Source organism: Limulus polyphemus, unplaced genomic scaffold (assembly GCF_000517525.1).
Source record: "Limulus polyphemus unplaced genomic scaffold, Limulus_polyphemus-2.1.2 Scaffold185, whole genome shotgun sequence".
Classification (NCBI taxonomy): domain Eukaryota; kingdom Metazoa; phylum Arthropoda; class Merostomata; order Xiphosura; family Limulidae; genus Limulus; species Limulus polyphemus.
This window is the reverse complement of record NW_013665795.1, coordinates 736,518-756,232: the sequence shown is the minus strand read 5'-3', so window position 1 is coordinate 756,232 and position 19,715 is coordinate 736,518. Positions and strand designations below refer to the sequence as shown.

Genomic DNA, 19,715 nt, shown 5'->3' with positions numbered 1-19,715 from the left:
TACCAGTTTGGCCGCCAAGTTTGATTTCATTCCTTTAAGCCGCACGCTGAATCCTTTTTTGGCCGCACCTTTTTTTTCACACCTAAGGTGTTTTTGATTAGATATCATGACTACACCAAATAAGAAAGTGACACTCGATAGTAACCAACATTAGTCTTAGGATCGCAACCCTATTATTCGGAACAGACTTTAACTTTACAGAACCAACCAGATTCTTTGAAATATATGGGGGTAGTTTTTTCTCCCTAAAACAGTGTTAATAACTTCCTTTATGCTAACGCCATGGAATTTAGATTAACCGTTTCTTGTCATCACCCCCATGCAATTGGTACAGGCGTACCAAGCATCATTATTTATGTTAACTGCTTAAGCTAATATCACGTGACGCTAAACGCTCTTTAATTAAGATAATTTCGTAAAATTTTATAAATTTGTGCTGAAAGTTGGCAATGAAAAATCAGTAATAACTGTTCACCGTATGATTCAATTGTAATATATATTGTCAACAAGAGTATTAAAAAATTAAAAATTTTGAAACGAAGTAGGGATCCTGCTATAAAAAGTAATGAAACAATAATTAAAACCACAATAATAAATTTATAAAATTTAATCCCTACTTTGGCAGCTTTATACACTTATCTGTAGAACAAAGTAAAGATGAAATTTTATAAATTTGTGTTTTGCTTGTAATTAAGCACAAAGCTATAAAATGGGCTATCTGTGCTATGCCCACCAGGGGAACCAACCCGGATTCTGCAGACATACCGCTGTGCCACTAGGGGCATAAATTTGTGATTGTGGTTTTAATTCTTGTTTCAATACTTTTTATAGCAGGATCTCTACTTCATTTTAAAATTCATAATTTTGTAATACTTTTTGTTGACAATATATATTACAGCTGAATTATGAAAACATAACAAATGCTCACTTATCAAACTACTTCAATGAAATTGTTTTTTTTTTAAAGAGGGTAAACAAGTAATAAAATACATTTTTGTAAAAATTAAGTGTGATGTAGGGATGGTAATGCTAAAAAGTACACAAACAAGATTGGGATGAATTCCCAATACTATACAAAAATCACTACATAAGTAGCTAAATCTTTTCAAGAATAACTTTTATCTAAAACTAAATGTTGAATTCCTGTCAGTTGCATGAATTCAGGCTTGAATAAAGACATTTAAACTGAACAGGCTATACAGTCTTACAGTGGCTGATAACCATAACCTTGTAAGATTGACTCAGTACTTACTGGCTACTTATGTGGGAAGTTTTGTATGGTTTTGTGTATTCATCTCTACCTTGTTTCTGTACTTTTTAGCATTTTCATCCCTACATCATACTAAATTTTTGCAAAAATGTTTTTATTACTTGTTTACTTATTAACCACAATATTTTTTCTGCAGGTAGACTAATAGTAAGCTGATAAACATTGTCCTTATACAACTTTGTTTCTTCTTAAAAAAAGGCGACCATTTGTTTCATAATGGTTTGTTATTAGATTTAATTCGAATTGTGAATTAGAACGTATGCAGTCCAAAAAAGGACTGTATATCGTAAGTCAAATACTAATACTTAGTTTGCAGTCGTCGTATAGAACCTTCCAAAAAATGTTGTTTAAGTATTTTATTTGTATTATTGAACAGAAACTTGTACTGACCATTAATTCTATTGATCCATCACTCAAACTTGAACCTCCTTGCGACCGATCCGTGAGAATGGTGAGCTGAATGTTTTTTGAATCGTCCTGTAAAATAAAATAAAAAGAAGAAAACATAAAGCACAGGTTTGCTTCATATTAAGGAATATCTTTCAAATGGTTCTACTTCAGTGGAGTCTGATACATTTATTTAATGTTTACGTGTGCTTGACCCTACTTTAATGAAAACTAATACGTTTATTTCATGTTTATATGTACTTAACCGGCATCAAATACGAGCTGATAATACAGCCCATCGTTATGTGTTAAAAATACACATCTATTAGTATTGTTTATTTGTTTTTTTAATTTCGCGCAAAGCTACACGAGGTCTATTTGCGCTAGCCGTCCCTAACTTAGCAGTGTAAGACTAGAGGGAAGGCAGCTAGTCATCACCACCCACCGCCAACTCTTGGTCTACTCTTTTACCAACGAATAGTGGGATTGACCGTCACATTATCTCGCCCCCACGGCTGAAAGGGCGAGCATGTTTGGTGTGACAGGGATTTGAAACTGTGACTCGCAGATTGCCAAGAATACTGAGATCAAGATTTGGATTAGGTAAAATGTATTAACATCACTAACTGATATAATATTTCCATGTGTGTACTTATGCTTAATATCACATGTTTAAAAGGGCCGCCATCTATAAGTAACACATGTGATAACAATGCACTATAACATTATACGGGATATTTGTTACTAACAAATAGCATAATCACCTGTATTACATGTTAACAATACGGTGCAATATCGTATGCTATGCTATTACCAAGGGACGACAATATTTCATGCGTTGTTTGTCACCAAGAAACAACAGAATTACATGTGATATTTATTACTAAGAAACTGGACTTTGTCTGTTTTGTGCTCAATACGTTCCAAAACCAGGTACTGTAGAAACATCTAAGAAAAAAAGTTCAGGCCTAAGAGAATTACAAAAACAAGTAACAGACGAAAGTAGAACCATTGTACAGATTGGCGCAAAGATCTGATCTTGACGAAGCTGCACGCCACTACCATACTAGATCTTAGAGACAACTCAAACAAGAACCACCAATCACTTAGCAACAAATAAGTGAAGAAACAATGGAAGAAATGTTGATGAAAAAAAAAAGTTTCCATGAAATTCCAAAAATTACTTGTACCGGTTCCGAAGTTAGAATATATTAAACTTTGTATTTTTATTTAATATTCAGAAACTGAACATTCTTATTATTTTTACTTGTAAATCTTCCGCTGAATTTGTGTTTTCCTCAATTTTTACTCTTCAAGACACCATTTGTAAAAAAAAAAAATTAAGATTAACTTTTCCTTTTACGTTAAAGTTACTAATAACGCTCTACAACTTTTCATTAACGTTAAATTGATTTTCTTTGTTGAAGGTTACATAATCAGTTTAACTATCGCATTTTTACAGAGGAGTAAGAGAAAAAAAATTGATGGTAATTAAAGTATCTTTTTTTTTAAATATTAATTTCGCTCATTTTTAATTTTTGCAATACTTGGATAATGTTCCATGCTTTTAAACCAACAGTCATCGTTACACAATCTAAAGAACGTTAATATATTCCACAGTATGAAGATAATTTAATTTGTGAAATGTAACTATCTGAAGTTACTAACGTTAATTTATTTGATAAAAAAGTCATTCTCTACAGCAATTTGAAATAAGTATTTGTTTAAAAATTATTTATCTTTCATATTAGCAAGCTATATGATGTATTTAATCTTTGTATATTTCTTCCCTTTACATCATTTCCATATTTCACTAATCTTAAAGGAAACTAAAGCGCGTTAAGAAATAGAATTTCACGTAATATAAAGCATGGAGTTTTATTTACTTTCAAAGACTGTAAACATTAATATACTTCCTACAAACAAGAAAGTTATAATAATCTCAATTTCTGATAATCAAAAATATTTTGGAAGATAATGTTGTAATAATATATTGTAATATTTAAAACTTATAACTGAACATAAATACTAAACGATGACATTTTAAAGGTGATACTAGTTCTAATTACATACTGTTCTATATTGTTACAGATATTAATGGTCTTAAAACTTAAGAAGAAGAAAAAAGCTTTTGGGAAAACAACCATATTTTTTTTTGTTCTTTAACGTCTGAATATCGTGTCTAATAACTACGTAGAAGCCACGCATCTATGCAGTTGTGCCTAATAACTATGTAGGTTTGTTTGTTATGAATTTCGCGCAAAGCTACACGAGGGCTAACTGCGCTAGCCGTCCCTAAATTAGCAGTGTAAGACTAGAGGGAAGGCAGCTAGTCATCACCACCCACCGCCAACTCTTGGGCTACTCTTTTACCAACGAATAGTGGGATTGACCGTCACTTATAACGCCCCCACGGCCGAAAGGGCGAGCATATTTGGTCTGACGGGGATTCGAACCCGCGACCCGCAGATTGTGAGTCGAACTATGTAGGAGCCACGCATCTGTGCAGTTGTAATAAGTCTCACTAGACTTTAATATTTGAACATTTTATTTTATTGTTTTATTTATACTTGCCTTAATGTAAATCCTACTGTTGACCGGATAGTAATTTCCTGACACAGGTTCGGTAATATTCAAACTCCACGTTGGCCGTTCATTTCGCCTGAAAAAAGCTTTATCACTTTACAATTGGTATACAGGAATTTTATGAAAAGTCAATTCGTTATGTATATGATATGAAGTAAAAATACGTCAGTTTCAATGCTATTATAAAACGGTGTCTTACACTAAATCATTTAACCCATTCTTAACTTTGAAAACTAGGTTATTAGGGTTTTATAAAACAGTTTCAAGAGAGTTACTGTGAAGACAATCTTGAAAATCACTTGTCCTATGGGAACTAAGTTTCAACAGAAACACATGGGAGTCATCTGTTTCATTCAGAAAAAGTTTGAACGTGGGTTGGGGTGTTTCAAAAATCGTTACAGAAAAGCTCGATTTGCATATCAAACCTATCTTTGAACGAAGTTGCTATATGAGTCATCTGTTTTATACCGTGTTCATTGATCTTCACAATACGGTGTATTTATAGGTTTTATGTAAAGTCCTTTAAAAGGTCTCTACGTCATTCACGTTCCTTTCTTTCCTTTTTTTCACTAAAATTATACATTTTGGTGAAGGAAAAAAAATCCACAAATAATATACTGTATTGATAAAAGAGAGAGAAAGGGGAGAAATAAAAACATATGCCAACCTGTCTCTGTGTTCTCTATCTTTACCCAGTTGTTTGAAACACTACTTCACGACCGACTCACGAGTTTTACATATAAGCAGAATATTCTGTCATCAAATCAATGTGATATACATGAAGAAATAGGTACTCAGACTGCGTTGATTTATTTCGTGGAAAACCTTCAATCAAAAATTAATGCTGGATTGACAACAGTAAGATTGTTTTATTGAGTTTACAGAAAGCTTTTGACACAGTCAACCATAAATGCCTTTTAGACAAAATATTTCATTATGAGATTCGTGTTTGAAGAAGTTACAAAGTTACAGGATACAGTTAAGAATTACTTAAGGTTAGCTACAGAATAACTCGGGATTATGTATTATAACAGACGAGTTTTTACTATATATTAATTATTTAACACAATTATAAATAAAATCGGAAGTAAAGTTATATGCGCACGATAATATCCAACTTTATTGTAACCATGATTGCAGACCGATATCAATCATGATCTTGAGATCCACGCTGAATGGTATCGAGATAACAAATTAACTCTAAATAAGAAAAAAATCTCCTTATCTAATTTTCAAAACCTTACAGAAAAACCTTAATATTTACCCTTCCATTTTATGTAATGATTTAATTATTCAAGAATTATTTGAAATTAAGTGCCATAGTTGGTTCCATAGTTTGCTTTCTTGGAAATAGTACAAAAATCATATTAGTTTGTTTGTTTGTTACGGATTTCGCGCAAAGCTACATGAGGGCTATCTGCGCTAGCCGTCCCTAATTTAGTAGTGTAAGACTAGAGGGAAGGCAACTAGTCATCACCACCAACCGCCAACTCTTGGGCTACTCTTTTACCAACGAATAGTGGGATTGACCGTCAAATTATAACGCCACACGCTGAAAGGGCGAGCATGTTTGGTGTGATGGGGATTCGAACCCGCGACCCAAAGATTGCGACTCGAGTGCCCTAACCACCTGACCATGCCGGGCTAAAAGTCATATTAAAAGAAATTAATCGATTTTGTAGTTTTCTTGATATAAACCGTTGGTTTTTTACCGTTATTTAAGTTTAGAACTCTGTACTACACCTTTGTGTATCTTAAAGTTAGACAAAAATAATAAAAGCTAGCAATAAATTAGAATTTAATTATCTTATACTCTAATATCAAAGCATATGAATGATGCACTCTATAAATGTCCACTATTTTAGGAAACAGTGAAGGTAACAATATGTACAAATTTCTATTGAAATCCCAACGCCACGTATAAGATAACTTTTCTTTATTTAGTGTAGTTGACTGCTCAGTCTATACATGTTTTTGTTTCTGGGTCTTTGACTGTGTTTGGTTTATTCGCCTAGACTTTAGTCTTCTAAACAGCGGATATCAATGTTTTAGTGTAAATGTTTGGTTGTTTTTGGCGTAAGGTAACCCAATGGGCTACCTGCGTTTTGTCCATTGCAGAGAATCAAACCCTGGTTTTAAAGGTTTTTAAGTCCGCCGAACCACCGGAAGACTTAATGTAACCGATTTCCCATTATTATTATTTTATGCGGATTTTATTCTGTAATGTATAGCTACTTATTTTATTTTGTTTTTAATGAACTTTGAACTTTGAGTGATATGTTTGTTTGTTACACGAGGGATATCTACGCTAGCTGTCCCTAAATTTGAAGTGATAGACTAGAGATAAGACAGCTAGTCAACACCACCCACCTCCAACTCTTTGGCTGCTTTTGTCAGACCAGATACTGAGTTTTTGCAGCTTCTCTTATAATACACCCACAGCCCCAAAGTACAGAGCAGGATTTCTTTTTCTTTTCTTTTTTTTGTAGTAAAGGCACGCGAATCACAGAACCTCAAGTACACAGTCCGGCATGTTAACCACTGAATCGCGTTCGGCCCAACTTTGAAAGAAAAGTTTGTTTCTTTGTTTGTAGCATACAGCTACACAATGAGCCATCTCGTTACCTATGCTGTGTTCACTACGGCTATCGAAGCTAGGTTTTTAGCATTATAAGTCTTTAGACTTACCATAATGGCACTGGGAGGCTAATGAGAGAAAAGCTATTTAAGTGTGTTTGTTTGAATTTAAGCACAAAGCTACAGAAAGGGCTATCTGTGCTCAGCCCACGACGGGTATCGAAACCCGGTTTTTAGCGTTGTAAGTCCGCAGACATACTGCTGTAACACTGGGGGGATGTATCTTGTATAACATTACTTTGAATCACTCTGTACCATGCTTAAACTTTCCCGAATAAAATGTAGGATTTTTCATGTGTTTCTTATAAAATTTGATTCCCCTAGAAGAAATAGTTTTTAAGATTCAATAATTTTAAATGTGTGATTTTCGTTATATAATCACCTTATAGATCTTATAAATACTAAAAAAAACTAAAACAGCGATGGACATCGAAAATTGTTAAATGCTAAAATGAGAATAAAAACAAATTAATTATTATTGAAGCGGACAAAACTTACACTCGTTTCAAGACCTGCCGGCCATTAGCATCGGTATAAAATTTCTTTTTTGACTGGAGATTTGTGTCAAATCTTGTAATTATCTCCTTCCCTATGTTATTCCTAAAAACACCAAGTTGGCACGCAATAAATATTAAGAATTAGGTCATTATTAAAAGTGGAGCATACACACACACAAAAAAAACAACAACAAATAATTATTCTTAGTAAAAAGAAAATGAAGCAAAAAACAACAACCAAACCATTATATTTGAATAAAACATAAATAAATAATGAGCGTAATTAAAAAATGATTTCATATTAACATCATACGTAAGGAAATGATGATTGTATATAATGAAAACGATTACCATAATGCATGAGAAAATAATAAACATGTAAAAACGATAAGGATATTTAGTTTTTGGGGTTAGATGTTTACCACTTACTTTATAGGAATGGGTCCTACAAGCCATTCCAGTTCGGCGTACTTAGTGTTATTATAGATTCGAATTACTTGACTAATCCACGGTGAGAAAGTCTGATGAATTTCATTTAATAGCGGTCCCTATAGTATAAAGACAAACAGAGATACATTACGGACCAAAGGGAATGCCAGCTGTCAACCAAAGACAGACAAATAGAATCATTCGTGTTAATATACTGTAAGTCATCAAGTTGGTAAGATATGTATTTAAATGTTACTCACCGTCACCAGGGTCACTGTTACATTGTTGTCTATGGGGTAAGGCGTAGTGCCATTAGGCCTAAAGATGTAAGCCCCGGAAGCGCGAAACTTGGCCTCAGAGTTGTTTCCATTCATGCCGTTGTACCAATAAAAGGACTGTTTGACCGGAAGTTTGATACCGTTGGACAGGTGGAACTCTCTGAGAAGTCGAGTTTTCCATCGATTAGCAATGTCACATCCTGTGTTAAATTGTCAAAGAAATTTCATTACGCATGGAAATTGTTAACCACTCACAAAATTTATTTTTAGATCAAAAAACGAAAAAAAAAAGGTGAATATATCCAGAGCTATTTTCAAGGAACGTCTTAGGAAAAACCACGTGAAGAACTATCCTCCTTTACTAATTTTTAACGTTACATCATACAATAAAGATATATTATTGTGGAATCATTGAAAAGTTTATTCAGGAACACACGCTTGTTTTGGTTCCTTTTTGTGATAAAGTCTCAAATGAAACTTTGTTATTTTACATAAATTTGTAAATTCAGAATTTTTTATTGGATTTGGTTTGAATAGTTTACCACTATTTAGATGAAACTTAGATACCCCTGAAGGGTGGACACTGAATTAAATATGGTTATTGGAGAAATTAACATATTGTTTGTCTGTTTTTAGTCATGTGTTCTCTTAGTTTCATGTATTACTATGTGATGGGTTTTTCTCTCTCTTTCGGTATTCGTCTCCCGGTGGGACAGCGGTAGTCTCCAGATTTACAACGTTAAAATCAGGTGTTCCCTCGGTGGACACAGCATATAGCCCGATATGGCTTTGCTATAACAAAACACATACAGACAACCTCTCGGTATTCAATACGGCTGAGTAGCGGAATCTATTAGAGAGAGTCACCACTATGCATTTTAAACATGATTATAACGAAGTAGCATTCAGTAAAATTAAAACTAAATTGTGTGGGATTGTTTTTGTGCGTTTGATTTGTGAATAAAGAGACAGAAGGCTGTTTAAACTTTTATATGTTTAGAAAAGATTTTTAAAAATTCAGATTATGTACTATAAATCACCAATTTTTACAATATGAAACATACCTGTATATATATATATATCGTTAAATATACGATACTCCAGAGTACTAAGTCACGAGAGAATTATGTTAATTTGGATATCAATCATTTGTTATGTTTATAGAAAGAGATCTTGAAAGAATAAGTAGAGTCTTGTTCCACATTAGCACAAGGCTCATCATAGAAACATCTTTAGACCAAGCAAATACATAGCTGTAGTGAGATATACAGAGGCCGAGTAAACACATGACTGTAATAAGATATCTAAAGACCAAGCAAACATGTGGCTATAATAATATATTTAGAAACCAAGTAAACACATGACTGTAATAAGATATCTAAAGACCAAGCAAACACGTGGCTATAATAATATATTTAGAAACCAAGTAAACACATGACTGTAATAAGATAATTAAAGACCAACTAAACACATGGCTGTAATAAGATCTTTAAAGACCAAGTTATTACATTACTGTACTGAGATCTTTTTAGACCAAGTTATCACACGCCTGTAATGAGATCTTTAGAGACCAAGTAAACACATAGTTGTTGTAATAACATCTTTAGAGACCAAGTTATCACATGATTGTAATATTGACGCCTGGATAGCTGACGTGGTATATATGATGAAGTTAATATTACTTTTCGATAGTAAAAGACAAAGCGATATTCGTTTCTCTTAACACAAGATTCGAACTTGAGACAGCGATCTTTGTTTATCCGTTATTAAATATTAGGTTGCAAGCTTACCCGACCTTAAGCTAAAGAAGGAGGTCTTAGTTTTAAGTAATTTCAAATCTAATTGTTAGGAAAATCATTCCAGCTGTATTACAGATGTTATAATCTTATTAACTTCTCTTTTGAACGACGTGGGAATCACCGTAAATCTAACTTTGTGCTCCCCAGTGACACAGCGGCATGCCTGCGGACTTACAACGCTAGTAACCGGGTTTCGATACCCGTTTGCAGAGCACAGACAGCGCATTGTGTAGCTTTGTGCTGAACTACAAATAAACAGAATTTAACTTTGTTTTAATAAGTGATAGTTGTATTAAAGATCTGTTGTTTCACAGTTTTTACCGTGAAAGTTTGCATATGTATACCGTTTTTCGAACACATAATGCATTGTCCTAAACACATTAACACCGTTTTTCGAACACATAATGCATTGTCCTAAACACATTAACACCGTTTTTCGAACACATAATTGTCCTAAACACATTAAATATTACGATTTAAAGATGGAGCATAATTAAAATAAAAAAGTTACGTATATAATCTTAGATTGAATTGATTTCTGGTAATCTATCTTAGATTGAATTGATTTCTGGTAATCTGTCTTAGATTGAATTGATTTCTGGTAATCTATTTTTCTCGTGTGTTGTTTTCAAAGAGTAAAATAAATCTAGTCGTCCTTTTTTCACTCAGCATTGTGTTTTATGTTTTTTATTGAAATAAAGAAGTCATGCATACATATAAGAACACCTTGATAATCCAAAGTTTATTACTTTTCCAGAGCTTAGGTTAGCCAATGTTTCACATAGCGTTTTGCCACCAGGGGGTTGGAAAGTTATACAACTTCAGCATGTGAAGCTTCACATCTGTCACTACAGACGGCCTTTGTCCTTTTTCTGGTCTCGAGGGTTGTAACGCCTAGCGGATTAGTTTTTATTATTAAATCTTCTGACGTGCACTTGTTTATGAGTTAGAACTGTCATGTGCATATACTTTGGTTGAATTAAAGGAGAAAATCATTAACTGTGATAATACATTGCCGCTGAATATGACTTTTGTATTTTGGTGACGTTCGCTTGTTTGGTTTCTCGAAATTAGGCGGATAATGAACAAATTAGTTTTTTTTTTTGGTTGAAAAATTCTATTGTTTTATATATAAGAACTTAAAATGTTAACACAATGCTTTGTCCATTTATTTATTTCTAGAGTAAAGCTATCTGCTGTTTCACTGCGGGGAATCGAACCCCGGATTTAAGCGTTGTAAATCTATTGACTTACCGCTATCCGGGGAGCCAAACACAGCGCATTGAAATTTAACGAATAGAAAATTAAAAATACTTGCGACTTTTAGTGATTTACAGGTTCGTGAAATAATGTAATTGTCGATAATTCGTCATACCGTGATTAATAATAACCTGTTTTTGTTTTCAACATGTGGGGTAATAAGACAACTGCGTAAGCAACAAAAAACTTCTGTTAATTACATGTTATTAAAATATATACTGTTCAAGAATACATTAGAATTATTTAGCTCTTTCATTGCCTGTCCTCTGGTGACTCATCGTAAGTCTGAGGGCTTATAACGCTGAAAATCTGGGTTCGATAACCAAAGTGGCCACAGCACAGAGAGCTCAATTGTGTAGCTTTGTGCTTAACAACAAACAAACAAACTTTAACTGCAATTTTTATAAATAAGCAACCTTCCCAGTGCCTAGTTTATTTCTAGTTTCCAAATACGCAACAAACAAAAAGATACACTTTTTATTCACGGCTTTACATATTTCCTAAGTCAACGAGAGTGTTGTACAAGTGGACATACGTGTGAAAGAGTTGACTACTTGGATTTTTATTTGTTTTTAAGCACAAACCTATACAATGAGGTATATCGCTGTGTCGTGTCCCAAATTTTAGCGTTATGAGCTCTCAAGCTTACCGCTAAGCCACTGGGGCAAAGTACTTGAGTCAGTAAACCATATTAGATAATGTAAAGTAACTCAAAATTTATATATTTAACACAATATCTTCTTAGCATACATATTTCAGAAGTTCAGTTTTCATACAGGTTTTCATAAGTTACAAAATTATAGCTATGAAAACTCCAAACTCATTGTTATATGAAAATCAGGCAACCTGATGATCAGGCAGGTGGTCATTTATCCAATACTGTATATAATGGCTTCATACAATCGTTCCTCATTTCAGTCATCCCTCTCAGTTCATTTTTTATGAAAATCAGGCAACCTGATGATCGGTCATGTGGTCATTTATCCAATACTGTATATAATGGCTTCATGCAATCGTTCCTCATTGGTCGCCTTGAAGAGAATAACAGAGTTCAGGGTACTCCAAATTCTTCAGGAACCACGGCTAGACCTCAGGGTCGACTATTGGATGTTTTACTAATGTGGAATTATTAAAATAATGGAGGCCAGCGAACCACATCTAACTTATGAATCAGTGCCTCAAAATGTCGTAACCAGAATGTGCAACTGTTTTCAAACCAAATATCATTAACTTCCGATCAAAGCAAGCTGCCTACATATATCAGATTAGAAACTAGTCCAATAATTCGTGTAGCTAATTTGATATATCGGTATAAGTAGGAGTATGAAATGTCATAAAACAAAAACGTGTAATGGTTAGAATTTATTTCTTCATTAATTTTAGACTCTCGGTTTTAGCACTATTTTTGGCCATAATCCTAATAATATCTTATGAGATTCAGCCACCTTAAAAGATTTTTGGTAATCCTAAAGACATATACTAAACTAACGTAATCCTCATAATATATATTGAGAATAATATACACATGTATATACATATATACATAACTACTGCTGTGAATGAAATTAAAATTGAAGAAAGAATAGAATACAACTCACTTGCGATGACACAAACAGATGACCATTAGGACAAGGTAGACTATCATCATTGACACAAACAGATTATCGTTATCTGTCGATTCAGGCTCTCTGCAATAGTAGGGTATTGTCTCTAAGATTAAATCAGATGTTCGAAACCATGACTGACCGCTGGCTGTATCGTTGCACATATTGCTATAAACAGACTTTAGAAGGTCAGTCTGTATTCCAGATGCTCCGTGAGAGGATATCCGTTCATAACAAGACCGAAAACAACTCTCTTGCAATAGTGCCAAGAATGTGTCTAATGCACGAACAACATATGTATCAATGTTTGGTTTTGTAGGTGAGTTTAGCTCCTCTCTGCAGCCAGATAACAAGTCTGCTACCCAATTGGAGATAATCTGGAACTTGTAAATTATATTTTCATAGAGAACCTGATACATACGGCAACGGTGGAAGCACGATGTGAACAGAACCTAGCAATGATGATTACCAACATTTACAGGTAATATGTGATAGGGACCAAATCTCTTATACCACCTCTGTACTACCATATGCTGGAGGAGTTGGCATTGATTTAAGCCTATTGGTTGACGCATGGAATCTTTCTTTGTTTTAGACCTTCGTATTGCAAAAGAACAAAAGAGCCAGGTTTATGAAGCTCGTGGAGATGTAACTGTGGGTAATGAGGTCAGTTATGTATTTATAAGTACACCTATTTAGTAATTATAGCATCATTTATATAACACAAATATAACATTTTCCGGTCTTTTTTAATGCTCATGAATAAAGTATGAGATTAATTTTGAATACATTATGTAAAAGTTAAATATACCTAAGCCATAATTCTAGTGTATAATAATATTATCTTTTTCTGTATTATTAGTTATTAATAGGTTATAGCTTAGACTGTATCTAGATGTAACTGTAAGATACAACCACATAGACCTATTTTTACATTTACAATTTTCAACATTTATGACCTCAGGGGATCCAGAGGTACGTGTTGGTAGTCCATAACATTTATGTTCAATGTGAAATATAGTCACAACGATAAACAAGAGTAGGGTGTTGTTAAGGTCCTGGACTATCCTCGATCACTCCTCTGGAAAAGCTATTTTCAAATAATCTTTAATTTTGGAGTCACTTCATGGAATGTGATTTTCGTCTCCCAAGAGTACCCCTCACATACTCAACGAAATTGAAATCCAAATAACGTGAAAGAAATTCCATTCGATCAATTTACCCTTCTAATGAGAGTGGTTACTATATAATGTCACTCTTAACTACATTATTATAATCAATATTGTTTGTTTGTTTTAGAATTTCGCGCAAAGCTACACGAGGGCTATCTGCGCTAGCCGTCCCTAATTTAGCAGTGTAAGACTAGAGGGAAGGCAGCTAGTCATCACCACCCACCGCTAACTCTTGGGCTACTCTTTTACCAACGAATAGTGGGATTGACCGTCACATTATAACGCCCCCACGGCTGAAAGGGCGAGCATGTTTGGTGGGATGCGGATTCGAACCCGCGACCGTCAGATTGTGAGTCGAGCGCCTTATCCACCTGGCCATGCCGGGCTATAATCAATATAATCAGTTTTCATTATGAACACAAATGGATGCAATACAGTCTTACGAGTACAGAACAATGGTATTGAGTTTGTTAGTTGATCTTACAATAAAATACAGCTGTATGAATAGAAAGACAGTAAAATGGAAGAATGCTGTCACTTTTATTCAACCTTATTGTGAGAAAATACCTAGTGGGCAGAGCAAAGATAGCTCTTTGTGTAGCTTTGTGTTTAATTACAAATAAATAAACCTACTTTTCGTGTAAAAACCAAAAATATTAACAGATTTATATTTAACTGTATTAAATTTAAGTATATTATATTATTCTATTTTATATTAAATGAAATCATATTAGGTTGAGTTACTCAGTTCGTGCAGTCCTCTCGGTAAGTTCATGGACTAGAAGCCAGGATCCGATTCCCGGCGGAGGAGAGAGCGCAGATAAACCATTGCGTAGGTGAAACAACAACAACAATAGTTCTCGCACTAAATACGAAATCGATAATACTAAATAACAATCGCGTCTTCTTGTATTATTGCTAATAAAGGATAGATCATCTCAGATTGTCAACTGTGCTATTGTAGGCCTCACTTCTAGAAAAGAGGACTAACAGGATAATCCCAACAGGCGTGTGTTGTCCCCTGGCTTTGGCACGGAGCAACAATTGGTGTATGCGATGAAATTATAACTCAAAATTAATGGCTACAATGGTAGATAGGCGCAAATGTCGACAGTGGGAGGGATATTGGCAGCACCAGGGCAATAAGGTTCCCCTCCTGCCAGTACAAGCTGTTAACATTAATCTATGAACTCTCATAGCTTGGCCAAAGGCATACACACGTCGAAGAAAGTGAAGAATAGGGAAGGACAAGACAAGTGAGTAAAAGGGAGAGAATGAATAAGAAATGTATTATCTGAATAATATATTGAAATGCTCCTAGCTACAGAATGATAAAAGTGATGATTGGAAAGCTGTTAGATGTGAAGAATGTTGTAATAGTGTAAGAAACCATTATATGGCAGAGACATCAATGTATTTTTTGGACCCTCAACAGTGGAGAGAAATACCCAAAGAAGACTTCTTGTTCTTGTAGATGCCAACAATGAGTGCTGCAACATATATGTTCCTAGAAGTAGAGATGCTGGCAGTCAGCCTGAAGGTTTTCTGGCATGAAATACAAACTGGTCAACTTGTGTATCTTCAGTGACATTAAGACAAAGGACAAATGGACTAGTTTTGTTGAATATGGGCACCAAATCATTATTGTAACCAGTTTAATGCCTGAAGGCCAATATGGCTGGAAAATGAAGAAACTGTGAATGGAAGGTCATTGGAGGAAGCGCTGGAAAATATTAACTGGATCCTAGACAATAAGTATGCCCCCTCAAGAACAGCAAAGAGAAGGAGAGATTCTGACTCAACCATATATTTCACCCTTGTGACACTTGTTGTATTCATTGAGTTGAAATAGAAGCTATTGCTTTAAAGGGCTATGACTACAAACTCATACTCATATATATAGCAAAGAAAGAGTTATCTCAAAAGCCAGCTTAGACTTTTGGCTTCCAAGATAGAGCAGGTTACAAAACTATCGCGAGTAAGTGTAGAAGACTGGTGAGAAACGAATGAATGAATCAGAAAAGCAAATGTGATTGTCATAAAACCAAATGGAAGACAGCTAAGACATTCACCATTCGATCCTTTGAGTTCCTATAGCCATACTCTGGTATTTTGAGTTTAAACAATTTCCCAAAATAATAAATTAGGTAAATCCACTACAAAACAAGAGATTTTGCAAGATTTATTGCAAGGTAATACTGAGTTCCACTCAAACAAACTGAATCTGTACTAAGAGATAAATGGACTGGACACAAAGTGTAATACACAGTGGAAACAATATTTATCTAACAGCACGTGCACTTCGCCATATGGATGATGGACTGAAGTTGTGAATTGATCAGGCTGGTTATACTCGCTCGAGACTTATTTCTAAACTGACCTACTGACTCAAGACTGACTAAATCTCATGTTAGTTAGTTGAATTGGTAATGTAAGACTTACCCATAACAATTAACACAACCCGTCTGACTGGTCATTTCATTCAAATGTAAAGGAAGCTATCCTTGAGATATCACCTAACCTACCACAGGAGGACACTGCTATTGACCTTCGTGCGCTAGATGCAACTGTATAGCTGCCCTATCCCACCCCTTGAATTGATAATAACATATATAATATACTCTTGAAAATGTATATGGGTACATTAAAGGAAAATGGACAGGTTTTTGTGAGATGGGTGTGGCAAGTGAATGACAGCATTTGGCAGGGAGCTGACTCATGGTAAGAAATGTCAATGAAGCTAAGTGAATTAGAGAAGATTCTTTGAAAAGGATTATGTACCAGTCCCAGATGGTGTTAGGAGCTTCAAAATCAAGGATTTCTCCATAGACGATGAAGCAGATCTAGGGGGAAATAGCCAATTTATAAATGACGCAGGGGAAAATAGAAAAGGATCTCAAAAATTGCTCAATGCCAAATGTGTAGGTAAAGCTTGTAGAAAAATTAGCAGCAAAAAGACTCAAGTATGACCTGGAGGAGAGAGACTGTTCGTCTACTAAGGTGTGAAGGACAATACCAAAGAGATCCACAACCTCCAATATCGAAGCAGTCAAACACAGCAATTATTATGCTGTGAACACATTTTACAAGCTGACAAAAATTGATTATGATTAATTATATTTCTAATGAGACATTAATCTTAGGCCTATTATATTTTTAACACAACAATCGTTATCTAGTCTCTTTGGGATTTTCAAGAATTAGAAGAGTATATAATAATAATACTTCAACCATAATGTTTGCCATATCCATTGCACGATGCATTTTGCTTAATCCAGAGCTCATCAGGCTGGATGAGACACAAACACAGGAATGGGCAGAACAAATTTTGTAAGCCATTTGTTAAGACAACAAATGTCAAATTAATAAAATTGTCCAGTAACAGTGAAGTTCCTTACAGGCACCCTAACTTATTACAAAATTGGATACATGTTTTGTACAAAGAAAGTGGGTAAAACATGTTGAGTGATCAAGACTCATCTGATAACAATCTATATTCCAGGCTAAGTAATATCATTCAACAAGAAAGTGGACTATCTAGTTGGTGAGGAAAAACCTTGTAAAACCTCCGAATGATACAACAGTGAAAGAGCATGAAGACTGAGGGAACAGGAATTACTGGAACAGAAGTTATACTGATGAAATAGAAGACTGGAGGAAAAAAAGGCTGAAGTATGGAAGTGGGAAAAAACTCGAAAGTACGTGGGAAAAACAGATGCTACTTAAATAACTTTAATTAGGTATTATAACTATAAGAAACTTGAAGAGATCACTGGATGGAGAGGAGAGACTGTGCCATGGGCGGTGTAAAACTACCCAAAGTTAAAAAAGTAGTAGAAGTAATATTATAATCATCTTATTTTCATTGAGTCTAGAGATAAAAATACAAATAATTGTAATAAAAATAATACATAATTGATTAATAATTAAAGTGGATGCTATCGGCCGAGTGCTCCCTGTGGTTGATGGTTCGGAATTTGGGACGGCGCGATGATAATTGGACTGTACGCTGACAAATGTCTAGCGACTATACTACACAATTGGAGGAAGAAAAGCTTGTGCGTTGGCTGATGCTAAATTCATTTATTTTGTAATTAGCTAAATAAACAAAGATAAAGCTAAGCTTTGAAAGTATGTAGAAACGGAGAGTTAAGTTATATAAATAAATACTAAAAATGAGGCCTCATTCAAATCCACATAATGTCGGTAAAAATTCCCTGTGTAAAATGATGGGAAATCGAATAGTAAGGTTTTGATGAAGTGTGTATGAAACCTTACTATTCGATTTCCTGATGAAGTATGTATGAAACCTTACTATTCGATTTTCTGATGAAGTATGTATGAAACCTTACTATTCGATTTCCTGATGAAGTGTGTATGAAACCTTACTATTCGCAGGAAATCGAATAGTAAGGTTTCATACATACTTCATCAGGAAATATGAAGTATGTGGAGAATCCAAGTGCTGGTAGTTTTACATTAAACACGAGTTCCGAAGTGGCCTTGCTAACTCTTCCAGGTATTTTTTGAACAGCAAGAGGGATGGGAACAAGCTGAAATAGAAATGATACTTGTAATGCTATGCTCATATAAAAAAACGTGCATTTTGTCACATAACTTCTATAGAAACCAAACACAAAGATAGCTCTCGATAGTCCCCGGCTAACGCTAAAAATCTGGTTTCGATACCGGTGATGGGCACAACCCAGATAGCCCATTCTGTAGTTTTATACTTAACTACAAACAATCAAATAAAAGCTCTCGATAGACAGATAATGCTGAAAGAGTTTGACAGGTGAAACATAACACTAACTTTTGGCAATCTTTGTTGTTATGACAGATAGTATTGAACAGTTTTGCATGTTAACCCTCAAATTATTGACTTGTTTCTATTCCGTTCACTACAAGTGTTTTTGTTGAAATTTTTGTCACTATTATGTTATTAGCGACCCACAAGCACTTTTTATATAAATAGTTTAAAAAATGTGTTTAAGATACTTTTAAGTTCATATGAAACTATGAAAATAGGGTAAAACACGCCACTGATTTTGACAATATTTACAGTAACAAACCTTTAGCAGCTTAATGGATATAATTTGAGTAGAAATGATGAAAATTTGCTCAGATTTTTTAATAAGTATTTAAACGTGAAATGACATCATTATCCAATCATGTCTATAGGTTTGATTATTTGTTGACCTGAACGACAACTTATGCGCTCAATGGATAAACAGCCCCTTCAGAAACCTCTGGGGTTCAGATATAGTCGTCCCTAATTTTCACCTGCTGCAACCAGTCATCTACACCCACTACCTAAAGCGGGTCTCTCAACCAAATATAGCGATTGTGTGTGACAATTATAATGCTGAAAGTTCGAAGCATGTTTGGTAGAACGATGTTTCGAACACTAGGCTCGGGTCTCCAGTCCGATACGCTAACCACTACGCAACCCATGTCTATAGTATATATATCTTCATATCCATTATGAGATAGATATGCATCTTTACAAAGCCACCAGGTAGTTCTTTGTGGCAAGTTTCAAAATATCACCAGCTTGTTTCCTTAGAAATCCCAAGAGTTTCTTGTAGCTGTATCTAAGACTAACATTATAATTAGCTAAATTACCTATGGAATCATTAGAGCTATTAGTATTTTCATGTTTACTGGTTAGCTAAATTACCTATGGAATCATTAGAGTTATTAGTATTTTCATGTTTACTGGTTAGCTAAATTACCTATGGAATCATTAGAGTTATTAGTATTTTCATGTTTACTGGTTAGCTAAATTACCTATGG

General features: G+C 34.5%; 1 protein-coding gene across 1 annotated transcript in view; it reads right to left on the bottom strand.

The window, feature by feature from the left end:
* LOC106478151 (lysosomal alpha-mannosidase-like) overlaps nt 1-19,715 on the bottom strand; it is a 49,412-nt gene that overhangs the window by 5,506 nt on the left and 24,191 nt on the right. Inside the window, exons 11-17 of the mRNA XM_022381690.1 lie at nt 18,369-18,498; nt 18,198-18,220; nt 8,067-8,296; nt 7,807-7,925; nt 7,379-7,480; nt 4,232-4,319; nt 1,661-1,747 (exon numbers count right to left, since the gene is read on the bottom strand). Coding sequence (XP_022237398.1) covers nt 1,661-1,747; nt 4,232-4,319; nt 7,379-7,480; nt 7,807-7,925; nt 8,067-8,296; nt 18,198-18,220; nt 18,369-18,498 — 779 coding nt within the window. The remainder of the gene's footprint in view (nt 1-1,660; nt 1,748-4,231; nt 4,320-7,378; nt 7,481-7,806; nt 7,926-8,066; nt 8,297-18,197; nt 18,221-18,368; nt 18,499-19,715) is intronic.